The sequence below is a fragment of the Adiantum capillus-veneris genome, chromosome 19 (assembly GCF_014529385.1).
Source record: "Adiantum capillus-veneris isolate H3 chromosome 19, ASM1452938v2, whole genome shotgun sequence".
NCBI classification, from domain to species: domain Eukaryota; kingdom Viridiplantae; phylum Streptophyta; class Polypodiopsida; order Polypodiales; family Pteridaceae; genus Adiantum; species Adiantum capillus-veneris.
The window spans coordinates 48,281,499-48,298,072 of record NC_140949.1 but is presented as its reverse complement, the minus strand read 5'-3'; the positions used below and the strand labels follow the sequence as shown (position 1 = coordinate 48,298,072).

At 40.8% G+C, this 16,574-nt stretch overlaps 1 protein-coding gene across 2 annotated transcripts; it reads left to right on the top strand.

Moving 5' to 3' along the window:
- Nucleotides 1-2,098: 2,098 nt before the first annotated feature.
- Nucleotides 2,099-6,887, top strand: LOC147433972 (Nuclear transport factor 2 (NTF2) family protein). Of its 2 annotated transcripts, XM_086490599.1 has the most exons (5): nt 2,108-2,503; nt 4,814-4,928; nt 5,241-5,322; nt 6,030-6,081; nt 6,186-6,523. In XM_086490599.1, the coding sequence occupies exons 1-5, from the start codon at nt 2,129-2,131 to the stop codon at nt 6,246-6,248; spliced, it is 687 nt and encodes a 228-aa protein (XP_086346725.1). In that variant the 5' UTR covers nt 2,108-2,128; the 3' UTR covers nt 6,249-6,523. The 2 variants fall into 2 exon arrangements, with proteins under 2 accessions (XP_086346726.1, XP_086346725.1); XM_086490600.1 differs by lacking the exons at nt 6,030-6,081; nt 6,186-6,523 and adding an exon at nt 6,618-6,887 and having other exon boundaries at nt 2,099-2,503.
- The last annotated feature ends 9,687 nt before the right edge of the window (nt 6,888-16,574 follow it).

Sequence of the window (16,574 nt, the reverse complement as noted above, 5' to 3'; positions counted from 1 at the left end):
ACACGTAAGTGGCATATACAATCAAATGCTCAGTAGAAGATACATCAATAGATTCATCTACTAAAATCCCAAAGAAAACAACGAGGTCAATTTTTGCAAAATCCTATTGAAGATAGACTCACTAATGTATGAAGCAAACCTTGTAGCAACCTTATCATTGCGATACAAAGGTAATGGGCTCAATCCACATGCATCCATCAATTTTGATAAAGCTTGTAACTCAACAAAAGCAAGGTCTTCCTTTGCAATGTAATAAGCACATTGATAGAGATTCAGAATCCCTTATCCACATTCCCTCTGATCTTCTCAATGCCAACTCGCGAGGGATTTTTACCATAGGCCCAAGAATAAGAAGCCCATTTATGTTTCCTTGATGCAACATGACACCTAAATTGTGCTAAGCTGAAAATTCATGGAGTCACACGTCCCAAATTCACTACGACACATTTCCATGCATTAAAATTTTTTGGAAAGCATTTTTCCTTTCATTTCAGCAAAATATACCCAATCGAATGAGATAGCCCACACATCATTCATGCTAAGCATGCATTTTTTATTCTCTTTGATTCACATTCATTTGTGGTGCTAGAAGATACTGCATCTTTAGAAGACAATCAACAATGCTCATTTGAGCTATGTACCTTAACCTTTTCAATGGATGGGATTTGAATCCTAGTGAAATTACGCATAGTCAATAGGGACGATTGTTTGCTAGCTATTTTGGATTGCATTTTTAAGTGACTTGAATACCTTGCATCAACAAGTATTCCATGCCAAAATTAGTTCTTCATAATCTACCATAAATCCCTCATTCATTCTACAATGTCTTCTGCAAGGCAAGACACCAAAAGAACCACTAACAAAACAACACAATGAGAATGACAGATGAGAAATCTTCTTACTTGTTACATGCAAGCCACTAAGCCACTATGGAAATGTGACTAAGCACCTATTGTCAAAGGATCATGATATCATAAATCAGTGAAGGTCTATGAAATCATTTATTTCAATGCCATATCGTAAAGTATGGAACAAATACAACCATTAAAAAGAAACAATGCAGTCATTAAAATGTTATACACCAGCCAGACATTTATGTATACCATACTATATGCATATAAGTGCCAAAGATTTGTAAGGACAGTAAGCATGTGCTAGAGCTATCATGTGATCACTTTGAGTCAATATGCAAGAGCAATCAAAAGAAGAAACCACTTGGAAGCTAGTGCGGGACAAGTAATAGGCAGTTTGTAGCCCGTGGCCTCCCCTTGGTGTGCCACTTGTAAGGGGCATGGCTTTGTTGTCGCACGAGGAGGTTGGGTAACTGGTGCACAACTTATAAGGGAAGCACAATGAGCGCATCATATTGTGAGCAAGGGGCAACACAGTAAGCACACCATATTGCTGACATGGGGCTACCCTAAACGCGGGCATGCAAGGGGTAACACATTGACCGTGTCATGTGGGCAAGGGGCACATGAATGTGTGTGCGCACAGGACTTGATGCGAGCGTTGTACCGAACAAGCTCTTGGTCATTGCCCTCCTTCTCTAGACTTACATGTTACGATGCTAAACTTAGCCTAGTTCTAAGTTTACAATGTACACATTAATTGTGTGTGTGTGTGTGTGAGAGAGAGAGAGAGAGAGAGAGAGAGAGAGAGAGAGAGAGAGAGAAGGTTGAAGTTGGGCCACTGGAGTGAGAGAGTCACCCATGCAAGGTTGAAGTTGGGCCAAGTTGGGTTCAGTATTGGGCCCTTGTATGTTATTTTAGGGGTGGGTGGGCCTCGTTACTAATTCACACCTCCTTTTGGGAGGTGGGATCAATGGCTCACGATCATCGGTTGATTGTGACCGTTGGATTGCTTATGGAATGCAAAAGATTCCCACTTTCTCGGATCCGGGGCTTGAACATGCTATCCTCTCCCCCTCGGAATTGACTCTAACCACTAGGCTATTGCGTGTTCGTTGAAAGGTGTGTGTGTGGTAAGTTTATTGATCATGGCGTCGCGAACAAGTTTACACCTAGTTCACATTGAGTTCATATCAAATTTGGTGTGGTGTGCAGACTCTCCCCAGTTCACACCAAGCTCGACTAGGCTACTAAGGATTCACCATTGGTCCATTGGCATGATAAGAGTGAAACTGAAGATGACTTGGGCTCTATCAGTGCCATGCTGTTACCATGCATTGTCAACCACGAGGCAACATCTGTGCCCCGCCCATTTTGGGCGTGAAAGAGCAGCTGAGCGGAGCTCTGCAAGAGTGGATACCAGCTTTCATCGGCTGTTCGCCTCATCTCCACCCACGTCCTCGTACACAGAACCTTCCTCACCATCGGACTCCACTTCAGCAAATGATGCCTGCCAACCCCCTGGCTTCTCCATTGTGGAGGAATTCTATGCATGCATCAACCGCCGTGACTTCGATTCTGTCAAGGACCTCATTGCTGAAGACTGCGTTTATGAGGACCTCGTTTTTCCAAAACCCTTTGTCGGTCGAAAGGTGATTTTTGCACTTTCCTTCAACTGTTGCTCAGTCAGTTGCATGTGCATATGGGTCAGATTGGCTTGTTTAGCCCTCTACCCATTTCATGAGCATACAGAGAGTGTGTGGACCCGTGTTTGTGTGTTCATCTTAAGTAAGAGTAAGAGTGGTATTGATCTTTGATGACATAGTTAGAGCATAGTTTGCAAAACCCTTGTTTTGATAGTCTCTAAAATCTATGAAACTTTGATGTTCAAGAACTTGCAGAAACTGGTGCTTAACTAGCTCAAGTTGTGTAAGGTTGAACTGCAGCAGAAACTTATTGTTCTCTCAACTGTAGCACATGTGTATGTGGTGTGGACTTACATTGAATCAAGCATAGCTTTTCCAAGTACATTCTAGGTCACATTGTTTATGTGAAGCTTCACCTTTATTTCATTTCCAGTGAATGGTGAATTTTTTGTTGAATTTTTAAGGAATTAAACTGTTTTGTATCTGCTCATTTTTTGGGAACCATTGCTGCCAGTCCTTTCTCTCTTCTAAAACTCTTGTGACAACTATGTATTGAAGCTGGAATCTACATTAAGTGTTTGTTTTGCTTGTTTTGGAAGTCGCAATTCAAATGAAGATGCATAAGTGGGTGCTTGGAAATAATGGGAGACACTAGTATCAGGCTACATTGTTTCAGAGAAAGAATGTCAAGTCGCTTTAATGTGATTGCTTTTGGCAACTGCAAGAGGTATAAGAGAGAGGCCAGCATGCTAGTTGTACTCGTATTGTAAGAATGGTCTCTCTGAACAACAGGCCAATTGTACCGCTTGACTTTAATACACAGTCAGGGGCGTGAGTCTTAAAGGCCAGCACTTCTCAGGGGAACTCCGCCCCATTTGTGTCTCTTGCAAGTATTGATGTTTGCAGTGCTCTAAGTGTTCAGCGTGCTCAAAGTCTTCTCGGTCTGAAATGCTTGTGTTGGAAGTAGCAGTGGAATGAGAGCTCATACGATTGTTCTTCTCTGGGGCAATATGATCCGTTTATCATAGCAGGCTTGCAATATTTCTTTAATTCCTCCCACAAACCAACAGGAGGAAGAGTATGAAAAGGTTGAAGTTATAGTAGAAGAGTATGTAGAAAAGGAAGAAGGTAAAGAGGAAACAGGTGGTGATCACACTCAGGAGGAGCATGTATCTAGAGATCTATACAGTAATATGGAAAGAAAGGAAGAAGTTGATAACCTTATGGATTATTTAAAGGATCCCATGTATGCAAGACATAAGCAGGAAACAGCTTTGAAGACAGTGATCAAGGAGTGTAAGGAGCAGATGTTGTGATTTAGGCTCCATTTAAGGGGTTTTTGTAGCGGAAATGGTTGGGGTATGCCTAATTAGTAAGTATGTCACATCTCGATGGCATTACCTAGAACCAAACCTGAAGTGAGGGGACAAAGTCGACATGGACCAGCACCAAGTCAAAGGACCAAAATTCGTGGCATCCCCATGTAATGTGGTGGGATTTGCAGCAGGGATTTGTGCTGCAAATCCTGGCTGAAAACATGGGTGCATGGCAGTTGGAGAAAAGTCACAAAAGTGCTGATGTGGCTTTTATCGCAAATGATGGTGTGGCAGGTTGTACAGTAATCCCAGATTTTGTGCCGCATTTTACAGGCTGCTGATGTGGCATTGCTTACACAAGGAATAAGTGCCTTTGGGCGTCAGTTTTTTGTATTAGATGCTTTTGGGTGCCAGCTTTTAGTAACTTATCCTTTTAAGGCCTATATGAACCTTGGGGGAGAGTCAGAGAGACCTCTGGTATTTGTGGAGTCGCAGATTTGTAGAGAGTCTCTCCCCAGGAGTTGTACCTTGTGTAGATCAATATTAAAAAAAATCCGAAAGGGGCGCCAAGGTTTTGGGGCCAGTGCATCTGGGAATAGAACTCTGCCACTCTGTGTCTACTGTGTGGATTCTCTCTCGCTCAATTTCAAGTTGTATTGAGGTGTTAAAGTCTAATCCAGTTTTGTTCTTTTAGTTTGCACGTGGTGCCCGAAAAGTTTTTAGGTGTTAGTTTGGAGGCATTGACTTGTTTGAAGCTTTTGGTGGCGTCAAGTCTTAAAAAAATTCCATGTCTGTGATTTACTAGAGGGTCATATTTCCAGCTTCTGAAAGCTAGATATCTACGTGTGACTAACATCATGAGTGAGGAGGCGCTACTTTTGCATAGACTTGTCTGTTAGCCAAGGTGATGATGCTATAGTGATATAAGTTTTTCTAACGAGTCAATAACAAGCTTTTACTTCTTGGAGCTCAAGGTTGGAACTGGCCTTCCATTTTGCAGGCAATTATTGAATTTTTCCAAAAGTTTACGGCAGCTGTTAGCTCAGATCTGCAATTTGTTATTGATGACATAAGTAGAGAAGATCCATTTTGTGTTGGTGTGACATGGCATCTTGGTAAGACCTTCACCTTCTGGTTGTCTCTGAAGTTTTGATTATACAATAAGTTAGCTCTCCTCTGTTTTCAGACACTGCCCTTGTTCTCTATCGAGTCAATATTCGAAATATGATGTGATTTTTATGATGCTGTTTGTGTTCTTGGATTGTGATGGAGTCGATATTTAAAATATGATGTTGAGATGTCTGCTGACACATGTAGACCCTGGACATCAATGATGCAATTTGTTGCAAACAGACAGCAGTACCTGTATTCATCTGAGTTTCAATAGCGTCTGTTTAGTGATCTTGTGATCAATTATATATTTGCAGAGTGGACTGGAAAGGCATTTCCATTTAGCAAGGGATGCAGTTTTTATCGCCTAACAATGAACCATGGACGGCAACAAATCATGTGAGTAGTTAACCTTCTTTTCATATTCCTTCTTGCTCAAGGGTTACTGAAGACACATGCAAAGTTGTTGGGCCCATGTGACACCATTTTTCTAAAGGAAATTGGTTGTGGAAGGATGATAAGAGTGTTGTCATTGCCCATTGTACTGGTTATTTCAATCTTTACCAACAGCCATCTTACTTGTTTTTTAATGGTCACCAACAGCTTTCTTACTGGTTTTTTTTTCCCCCTTTATCGACAGCTTCCTTACCTAAAGTGTAGATATAATTCTAACTGCTTCGTGAGTATTTGAAGACTGTTAGCAATGCTTTACTATTCTAGGCATACTGAGGACACTGTTTATGCTTGAATTTACTGTTTACCTCTCTCAGTGATTCAACAGCCTTGACACTTTAAATCTGAGAGTATGAAAACTGTATTTTTATTGCAATGGATCTATACATCGCTTAGCAATTTTTCCAGATTTCTTTGAGAGGTCTGCCAATTGCATTTAGAGTTGGAATACTCCAAATATTCTGCTCTATGAAAGCCAACAGCTAGGGACTCTACAACATCAGCTCTGTTTTATCCTTGTCATCCTGTTGTGTGACCATTTTATTTGTGCCTATCGAGTTACATGAAGATTGCACCTTCCCAAGTATGAAGGTTGTGGCAAGCTCATGAAACCATGACATGCATCTGTGTGTACGTGTGAGTATGTTGTGCAGATATGCGCGGGACTGTGTTGAGCCTGCAGTAAAGCCGGGTGACTCTGTACTGGTATGTGCATTGGCTTGGTGAAAAGAGTTCTTGAAAGGTTTCCTGTAGTCTTTGTGTCTCTGGATATCTCTCACCCATTCGCTTCCTCCTTTCTGGCTCAACAGGTGGTCATAAGAGCTGTTTCTGCCCTCCTGAAAAAATTTCCGCAGTTGGCTGACCGTTTTTAAGTTGCAAGATTCAAGAACCCACCTGAATCCGTGTATAAGTATAAATTCTTTTCATCTAAAGTCGGGAACAAAATTGGACGACTTGCAAGCGGGTCGATCATATAGCTGCTGTATCTTCATAGCTGGTGAAGTAGTGCCCACTTGCCATCATGCCATTGTTGGAGAAGGATTTGTTGCATATGGAAAACCTGTTTACCTATTGTTCTATCTAATCTTGTGTTTATCCTTGTAACATGAAGGATGCTGAGTTGCTATTAATATGGACACTTTGGTCTCTTGAAGCGTAACATTTAGCTTAGTTTTAGCCTGTTGCAGTTTTCCTAGTCTCAAGTTTATGGAATTTGAGCACTTTGTTCTGATGCATGTTAGAGAACTGGAGGGAGCTCTTCGCTCTTTTGACCGGAATCTTGGTTCAACATTCAAGGATTGCCTAACCAATGCGAGAGGGCCCAAGAGACCTTAGAACACGAACAACATGACAAGGATCTGAGATTCAACAGAGATGTTGACAGAAGCTGGAAGCCATGTAGTGGCAAAGGCAATTACCATCATCAATGTACAAGCATGCTAGGAGTTTCTCACAGACAAAGCTATCAATTACCATTAAACGTATATTTGAAAGTTAAGTATTTGGCTTGAGGTATGTGATTTAATGAATTAGAATAGATGCTCATGTGTCAATATGTATTGATTAAGAGGCCAGACTATTTCTCGTTAAACGTTGGTCAAGAAATTCAATTGAGAACATTATAAAGAGAGGCATGCATTCAATGGAGATAAAATGTTGAAATGGAATTGGCTAGGGCATGATCCTTTGCAATGAGCATCCTCTTTTGGAGCTTCGATAGTGGAAGCCCTAGAAGTTCTCTTGGGGCAAGAACGATAGCCATGTCCTTGCTCCTCAGATTTAAAACATTGGTGGTCCTTGCGAAAAGCTTCAAGCTCTTCAGGAGAGTTTATTTTTACCTTTGTAAACTCCTTTCTCCTTGGACCGATTGTTGTTGTTGTTGTTATTGGAATTGCCTTGGGAAGAATTTTGGGCATTGGTTTTTCCCTTTGCATCACTTTTGTCTTTGATTTCCATGGGCTTGACATTCCTTTAGTCCTTTGTTGAAAATTGATGCGCGAAGCAACCATATTGTGGTGGATTACTTCCGTGATAGAACGAAGCCGTTTAGGAGTTGACGTACTCAACTATCTCTTTAGGTAATCCCTCACAAAATTGTTGCTTTTGCTCGACGTCTATGTTTTGAAAGTCAGTAGTTTTGAGGTGTAAATCCCAAAACTTGTCCACATATTTGTGGATAGACTCATGGGAGAGAAGCTTCAAACTCCGTCACTCAGTAAGCACTTTGTCCTTTGCATCACTTGTAAGGAATTGCTTCATGATGGGAACTCGTAGGGTTTTCTATGTCTTTGGGACTTCGCCGTTGCAATGAAGACTAGCCCATCATTGACAAGCAGACTTCTGGAAGTGCATTGCTACATGGCGTAGTTTGAGGATTTTGTAAAGCCCTCGTCTCCAAAGGTCGCATCAAATTATTGAATAAAGATCAATACTTTGTCGTAGCACCAAAGGTGTCATCATAGGTGAGAAAAGAGATACTCTTTCCTCCCTCTTTAAACTTGAGCTTTTGGGACCTTCGCCATGCAGGGTAAGATTTGTGATGTCCTCCCCTCTTGTATTGTCTAAGAGAATCGTCACAAGACTGGCACCACCAATAGAAAAGAACAGATTGAATAGACTTTTAGCACTTCAATAACAACTGAACTGAGAGAGAGAGAGAGAGAGAGAGAGAGAGAGAGAGAGAGACGACACACGACACGGAGTGATGAAATTCCACCCCAGAGAGTATTGGCCCCAAACCTTGCGTCCCTTTCGGTATTTCTTTATATTGCATCAACACAGTACAAGCTGGTACTCCAGGCTCTGCACCTTCTTCAGGAAGCATGCTAGAGAATGAGCCCTAACCTCATATTTAAAGGCCCTAGGCCCCAAAAGCAGTTTACAGTAAAAAGCCTTCAAACTCAAAAGCTTCTGGTCTAAAAGCAAAGCCGAAAAGCTGTCATCGTAATTTACGAAAATCAGTACAATTGCCACGTCATCAATCAACGCAGAACACGGAAATCCGTAGAGCCTGCTACGTCATCATGCTAGCGTAATTTTTGGAAATCTGCCACATCATCAGTTGCAGGTCCTGTTTTATTTTAATCTTTATGTCACTTGGGGCCCCATCGTACAGGTTTCCCATAAGTTGGTAGGACTTCTTCTTCTGTTACTTGTTCTTCTTAGGGTTTCGGTCCCTCGGTCGGCATCTCTAGGTTGGGCTCCATTCTTTAGGCTGTGACACGTTAGCAATTTGTTATATCTCCCCTTCTTGAAAGAGAGCGATAGCATATCTGCAAAACAACTCAAGTTAGCTCAAAAAAAAATCTGAGGGTCATTCGGTTTGCTCTTTTTGTTAAGGAGTTAGCTTCTCCTTTCGGCTCTTTTTATCAAGGAGTTAGCTTCTCCTTTCGGCTTTTTTGATGAAGGAGTTAGCTTCTCCTTTCATCCAGATCGGAACTCTTGATATTCCAGCGTAGTAAAATTATAGCTCTGTCTGCTCTTTTGTAGGACCGGTATGCTTTCAGAAAAGCACACGCCTGATGCTCTGATACCACTGTCACAAGACTAGCACCACGTGCCAATAGAAAAGAACAGACTGAATAGACTTTTAGCACTTCAATAACAATTGAACTGAGAGAGAGAGAGAGAGAGAGAGAGAGACGACACGTGACACGGAATGGCGGAATTCCACCCCAGAGAGTATTGGCCCCAAACCTTGGCGCCCCTTTCGGTATTTCTTTATATTGCATCAACACAGTACAAGCTGGTACTCTAGACTCTGCACCTTCTCCAGGAAGCATGCCAGAGAATCAGCCCTAACCTCATATTTAAAGGCCCTAGGTCCCAAAAGCAGTTTACAGTAAAAAGCCGTCAAACCCAAAAGCTTTTGATCCAAAAGCAAAGCCAAAAAGCTGCCAACGTAATTTACAGAAATGCGTACAGCTGCCACATCATCAGTCAGTGCAAAACGTGGAAATCCGTACAATCTGCCACGTCGTCATGTCATCGCAATTTTTGGGAATCTGCCACGTCATCAGTTGCGAGTCCTGCTTTATTTTAATCTTTATGTCACTTGGGCCCCATCGAACGGGGTTCCCATAAGTTGGTAGGACTTCTTCTTTTGTTACTTGTTCTTCTTAGGGTTTAGGCCCCTCGGTCGGCATTTATAGGTTGGCTCCATTCTTTACGCTTTGACACGTCAACAATTTGTTACAAGAATAGCTATTGCTTTCTTCGTAAGAGGAGGAAGGTGAAGAAGAAGGAGAAGAGGGTGACCTCTTTCTTACCCTTTTCTTCCTTTGTTTCCTCTCTTTCTTTTCGGAGTGACGAGGGGAAGGATTGTGGGTTGACCGTTTTCTCTTGGCAGGAGTTGGCGATCGTCTAGACCGCCATCTTCGTGGAGCCACATCTTCAGAGGAACTTGAGGATTCGCTTCTTTTTTGTTCTTTGGATTCGTCCTCTCTTATGGGAGAGAGTCTTCTTTTGGGGGTCTCCCCAAGAGGCCTCCTAAGCTCTCTCTCCTCTTGTAGAGGAAAGAAGATCTCATAAGCACAAAGTTGTTGAGTAACTTTGGCTTGCAAAGCAAGGTTGCCCATAGCTTACTGCAACCTAGTAACAAGATAGTTAACAAACATGGGGGCATCATCATTAGCACCTTCATGTGCAAAATCAAAGTTATCAATGTTCATTCTACTCTCTTGGTTATTGTCAGCCATGCTAATTAAACTAATGTATATATTACTTTGTGCTTTGGTATATCAAAAACCTTAAGTCGCTACTCTTCTTTACCTTTGAAAATCAGTCCTCAAGCAGTCATACTCGTGGTTTAGACATTGTTGATTGCAAAGACTAGTGGAGAGGGTTTAACATTGCTCAATTGATTATGGTTCCTGTTGAGCTTGCTCGTAGCTCAATAATGGTTAAGCCAAAGGCAAGCCTCGAGAGACTCCATTATTAAGACTATAGTTCTCAACGGTGTACCTCGAACTAAGTCCTTTTCAACCAAGATAACAGATCTATGTCCCACTTACCCTATTGCAATAAACATGTCCAACTTTTGATGGACAACTTAAGAATCTCTCTTCTTAAGCAAGAAAAGATAAACCAATAGCTCTGATACCAATGTAATGGAAATGGCCTATGAACTTAAATAATAGTGGAATTAGGAGAATTAGAGTGAGCATTTTTGTGAGGCTACTTTGAGAACATAGAGGGTGAACTTAATTAGCGGTAGCATCATAACCATAGTACTAAATTAACTTGGCATGAATAATACTTTTGCAAGAGAGAGAGTTTAGAGAACTTGACAACAATTGAGGACCGGATTTATGTGGAGCCAGTCCTCCCTCCAATAGGCTTTTGGTACTATAGATTCTCTCATCAAGAGAGACTTGGTACAACACAATCTTTGTGTTCCCTCGATGCAATGAAGATGGAAAGCTTCATGCATCACAAGCATAACATAGACTTTGTAAAAAGCATCAACCATCCCCTGCCTCACTCCCAAGGCCTCAAACACCTTCAAAGGTGGAGAGGGCTAGCGGGGAATAAGGATAGAGAAGAGGAAGAAGAAACATTCATAGAAGAAAGAAATAGTTCCTCGCTTATCTTCACTCTTCTTGCTTAGCATAGATAATAGCATAGTAATGAAGATAGAGAAGATGGCAAGCTTAAGCATTGGAGCATGGCTCTTGGTTGGATTTCCATTCCATAGCCAAAAGTATTGGTGTGGGCTCTCAACTTCTCTACGAGCTTGAAGAAGGAGATGGGAGCTCTTGCACTTTGCAACTCACACAATGAGTGTGTGTGTGAGTATACCCCCATGCTAACCCCCTCCTTGCTTTGGTCGACCCCCTCTTCTAGCACTAGCTTGCACTTGATTGGACCTCCTCTAGCTTGGCCAATCATATGCTTACTGCATATCAAGCAACAAGGGTAACCTTGGGACAAGTGTCCCCCTTTTCCCTTTGAGAGGGAGAACTTGATAAATGCAATAACAATTAATTAAATTAACTAAATTATCATTGGACCCCTTGGGAGGCCAACCAATAGGCTTTAGGCACACTAGGGCAACATGAAGAGGAGCTTGACAAGTGTCCCAGTTGCTTTCTTTGTACCAAGCTTTCCTTGTGAGGGTGTGTGTGTTCTCTCTCTAGCTCCTACAAAGAGGGCTCGTCCCTTCATGATAGGCGTTGACTTTTTGAACACCTTAGCCCCTCAAGCACCTTAGTCATGGAGCACCTTAGCACCTTAGTCATTAAGCACCTCAAGCACCTTAGTCAACAAGCACGACAAGCACCTCAAGCACCTCAGTTAGCAAGCATAACAAGCACCTCAAGCTTGGGCACAACCCTAGTTTGCCTAAGGTCAAAGGACTTTTCACACTAACCTTTGGAGATCTTTAATGAAGTTAACCCTAAGGTCTTTAAGCTCCATTAACTAGCCTTGCTCTTTGACATACCATCTCTCATTTGGACCCCTTTACCATTGGCCCCATGTTGAGATAGATCTGTAAATACATGTCTTTATTCTAACCCTTGTTCCCGTTTATTCTCCCACATTAAAGGATCAATTTAATATGAGAAAATCATTTGGGTAGGTTAGATATTAGATTTTATGACAGAAGAGATCGCACACGGACCAACCACCACAAGCTGAGACAAATCCATACAATCACGGGCTTAAGAGTGGAGAGCCCCCCATCCAAATTCTCGATGATACCCAAACACATCGAACACTAGGCCTTGAGGGCCATGCAAAGAACAAAGGAGAGCCGTTGGAACAGGCCTTTGTAGGGGGGCTCCCTAGCAAAAGGAGCATCTCCCCTTTATTATCTTTTGTCATTGATATCCCACTTTTAGCACACTCAAATTTTTAAAAAAAGTGCTCAGTTGATGAAAGGGATTCATTCGGGTGCTTGCATCTGATGCAAGTAACTTCGGCTTTGTCTCCGCTCAGGATGAAGCCAAACAGGGCTCTCCACAGCAAGACTTTGTCCCTTTCTTCACACTTGGCCCTTCAGATGTTCCCAATAACTTGGCCCCATTTTCTCGCCGTCTACTTTTTGGACTAAATCCTATTGAGGCACTCAATCCACTCCTCCGTAGAGTATATATTTTTTTGTAGATAGTCTTAGTCTTGCACGAGCTAAACGGCCTGGAGACACTTCCAAGCTTTCCAATCAAGTGGTGTGGAGCAAGGAGGAAGGGTTAGGATTGATACCTGTTCTAGTAGCCTTCCGACGAGGACTTCCTCCTAGAGCGAGAGGTTGCAACAAATTTTTTATCATTCCATATAGCATCCAAGGTGTCTAGGCCCATCCAAGGTGTCTAGGCCCTTGTTGTTCACATTGCTGGCAATTTCTAGCCAATGGTTATCAAGGCTCAAATCTTCCACAATGGGATCCCATGGAGACCAGTGTCTAGCCGTCCTTTCCAGTATCTTCTTTATCACTTGAGTGCCATGGCGGCTTTACAACATTTTTCAATAAAATTTCCACTATAACCACCTATTTGATGATTCACCTCGGAGGGGGGAAGCGGTCTATTTTGTAGGTTGAGATTGTACCATAAACCACTTTTAGATTTCATGCGGGCTTTTGTTAACATTTCTCTATCCATGAAAGCCTAACTCTCATCAGAATTCATGAGGGTGTAGAAAAATTTAGCACATAAAACTAGGTCATGAGTAACAGGGTCAAGTATGCCCAGTCCACCCTGAGCTTTTGGTTTGGCAATAGTCGCCCATTTCCCCCATTTCCAGGGCCTACCTATAGTCAGCTTATTTCTTCATAAAAATTCCTTGATTGGCTTCAAAAAGGAACTCCAATTTTTTTGGGATAATTATAGGAGTGGCGACGTGAAGGTTATATACGGGATGAAGAAGGTGTTAATTATGGTGGCTTTGCAATGGAAGGGAATCAAAATGAATTCCCATTGCTTCATTTTCTTTTTTATATTTTCATGAACCCAGTCAAAGGCATCTTGTGAGTAATTCCTTCCCCTACAGGCACCCCAAGGTTGCGGAAGATATTGCCTCTCTTCACCACCTCTCCAGCCCAACCTATAGCATCAAAGTTGTCGCCTTCTGTCAAAGAAATAAGCCTTGATTTTTCTATGCTGCATTGAGACCTTGACGTTGTGGCAAACACCTAGACAATCTCAAAGGCTTGCCTAACATTGTTATCATCCGCTTGGAGGAAGAGTAGCAAGTCATCTGCAAACATTTTCATAATCAGTTGTTTGTCATTCTAGATTTGCAGCCCTTGAATCTGTCCTCTCGCTGTCGCTTCTTCCAACATTGCAATAGAGGGTGGGTGCAAGAAGCAAATCAAAGAGGAGCTAAGGGGCAGCCTTGATGAATGGATCTCTTGACTTCAAAACAGCCCACTATTCTTGAGTTGAATAGTAGTTTTGAAGAGCTCCCTTCACCAAGAGTACTAACTGCTTGACAAATTCGAGTACCAAACCCCAAAGTCCATAGCGTTTCTTGCACAAAAGACCAGGTTATCCTATCATATGCCTTATCAAGGTCCAATTGGAGTAGGACACATTCCTATTTCTTGAACGTAGCATATTCCATACCAATCATGGCCGCCAGGATGTTGTCGTAAATAGATCTTCCTTTAATAAACCCATGCTGATACGGAGAGATAGCATCAGCCAATACTAGGGACATTTCATTCAGCAATGAGTTTAGCCAACACGTTGTACACCACAGTCATCATTGTAATTGGTCTCCAATGTTTGAGTTGAGAGCAACCAAGTTTCTTGGGGATGACTTTAATCAACCCTGATTCAAGTGTACCTTTTGTAAAGTCCGTGTTGACCATATGCAAGAAGGATGGACCCAAAACCTCCTAAAATTCTTGACAAAACTCAACTGTGATTCCATCCCACCTTGTCGACTTCTCTTTACCTAGTTTTTCACCAACCTTCATCCAAGGTAAAGGGCCTTTCCAAAAAATTTGCTCGGTCAGGTCTATTAAGGTAGGGGTGGCCGAGAAAACCTTCGATCTGGCTTCTCTGATATTTTGTACTTTTGTTGTTTTATTTTATTAATATGTTTCTAGATGTTATGCAAAAGATATTTCTGTGGAAAATGGTTTTCCTTTGACCTATCACTATCTCTTGGATATGTTTGGTGCTAGGTCTTGAGCTTACATGCAACAAAGAGAGACATTGGCAACATGAAGTGATACATATGGGATATTGTTTATCCTCCTACAACAAGAGAGAAGAGGGACAAGGTGAAGAAAAACAAACGGGATATTATATATTTTCTTGCAATATGAGGGATTAAGGAGAAGATAAGTTATTACAAATAGATTACTATTTTGTGTGGCTCAATAGTACTTCGACATTAGAATTTTTGATAGAGTCTCTTTGATGTCTCTTGGGATTGTTTTACAACGCTAAGAATTCTCTAGTTTTCTTCTTCTTCTTCTTCTTTTTCTTCTTCTTGTATTTGATATATCTGGATCTAGAACACCTTGTCACTTGAATCAAATTGTTGTTTAGAAAAAATTTAAATTGTTATCACTTGAATTATTTTTCTCTATAGAGTTTTCTTTAGAGGGATTCAATAAGTTTAGCTTTTGTTTTCCCAGGAGTAATTTACTCAGTGCATCCCAATCCCATTGTGCTCTTTTCCATTTGCATTTCATATTTTAATTTCTGACCATTGTCCAAGCACTTAGCTTTTTTTTAAATCTACTGTGATCTCCTCTTCATTATCTTTTGCCATTGATATCCCACTTTTAGCACACCCAATCTTGATGCAATCTTTCTTTCATGATATTTTGTACTTTTGATAATTTATTTTATTAACATGTTTTTAGATGTTATGCAAAAAGATATATTGTTGTTTATAATTCATGTGCTTGTGCAAGAAGAAAGGGTAAAACTTTATGTAATCCTAAAACAAACTTGTTTAAGGGAGTGGAAAAATCTTGGCCATTGGTAATTAAAAGATCTCAGAAGAACATGATAATGGACCTTATGTATCAAGGATAAGCGGACGAGTTGGTAGGGATGGCTTCCCTGATAGCCGATGTAATTATGGTCCTTGGATGATGTCATGGCTCAACCCGAGAATGACAAGACCTTGTAATTATTTGGGTTGATTAATATAATTCACTCACGATTGTGAGTTTTGCTATAATAAAAAAAAGGGGAGTGGAGAAGTGTACATAGACAAAAATAGGTAGGCTATTTAATCTTTTGGTAGATGCAATGGAATGTGTACACAATAGGTACATCTCAAGTGGGCTTGAAAAAGTCCTAAGTTGAGAGTGATTGCTTATAATAATGGGCTTGCAATTCCTTTGAAAAGCTTCTACCTAGATCTTTGATTTTTTTATAATTGAAATTCAACACCTTGTCTTAAAAAGTACACACAATAAAAAGAGCTTGTTATGTGTATACAAAAATCCTCTTGTCTTCAGTGTTCACTCACTCATTGTTGTGAGTTTGGGATAAAAAAAGAAAGCTCTTGAGAATCTTTAGTGTGGTATGATTTTATATAATGCTTAATGCTCCACTAGGTGTCACTTGTTTGATACAAACACACATATGTCAAAAATCCCTTTAAAAAAAAGCAAAAATAATAATAATAATAAGAACCAACATGAATTATTAAGGGATCAAAGTGACTCTTTTCAAAGATATTTTCCACATACTTTTGCAACTAGCTTAGAAATAAATTGTTAGCTTAGAATCAAATTGCTAATGCACGTTTTCAAGCATGAGACAAGGAGGATCCTATTTTAGTAATGGTTATTTATGCTTGAAATTTTGAAAAGCATGAGACAAACTTACAAAGTATCCCTTTTTTCCCTAACAAAAGGGGATTAAAAGAAAGAAACTTCCAAAAGTGCACATATTTTTGTAATACTTTGCTTATCACAATATTTTGGTCAAAGGATGTTTTAAGCTGAATTTTTGAAAGTTTTGGTGCCCTTGGAAGACAAATTTTCCTCTTTCTATAGTGATGGGAAAAAAAAAAAAAAGGTTCATCCTCCTATAATTGATAAAATAAGGTTCTTTGAAGGTTTCATTGCCCTTTTGAAATGGTGAAAATTTTGGACTCCAAAAGAAAGAAAAAAAAAAGTTAAAACTTTAGCAGCTCTTCCAATTTTACCACAAAGAGGTAGGGCAAACTCCCCCCTTCAAAAATTCTTAAATTTGCATGCCACAACTTTGAGGAGTTGTCTACTA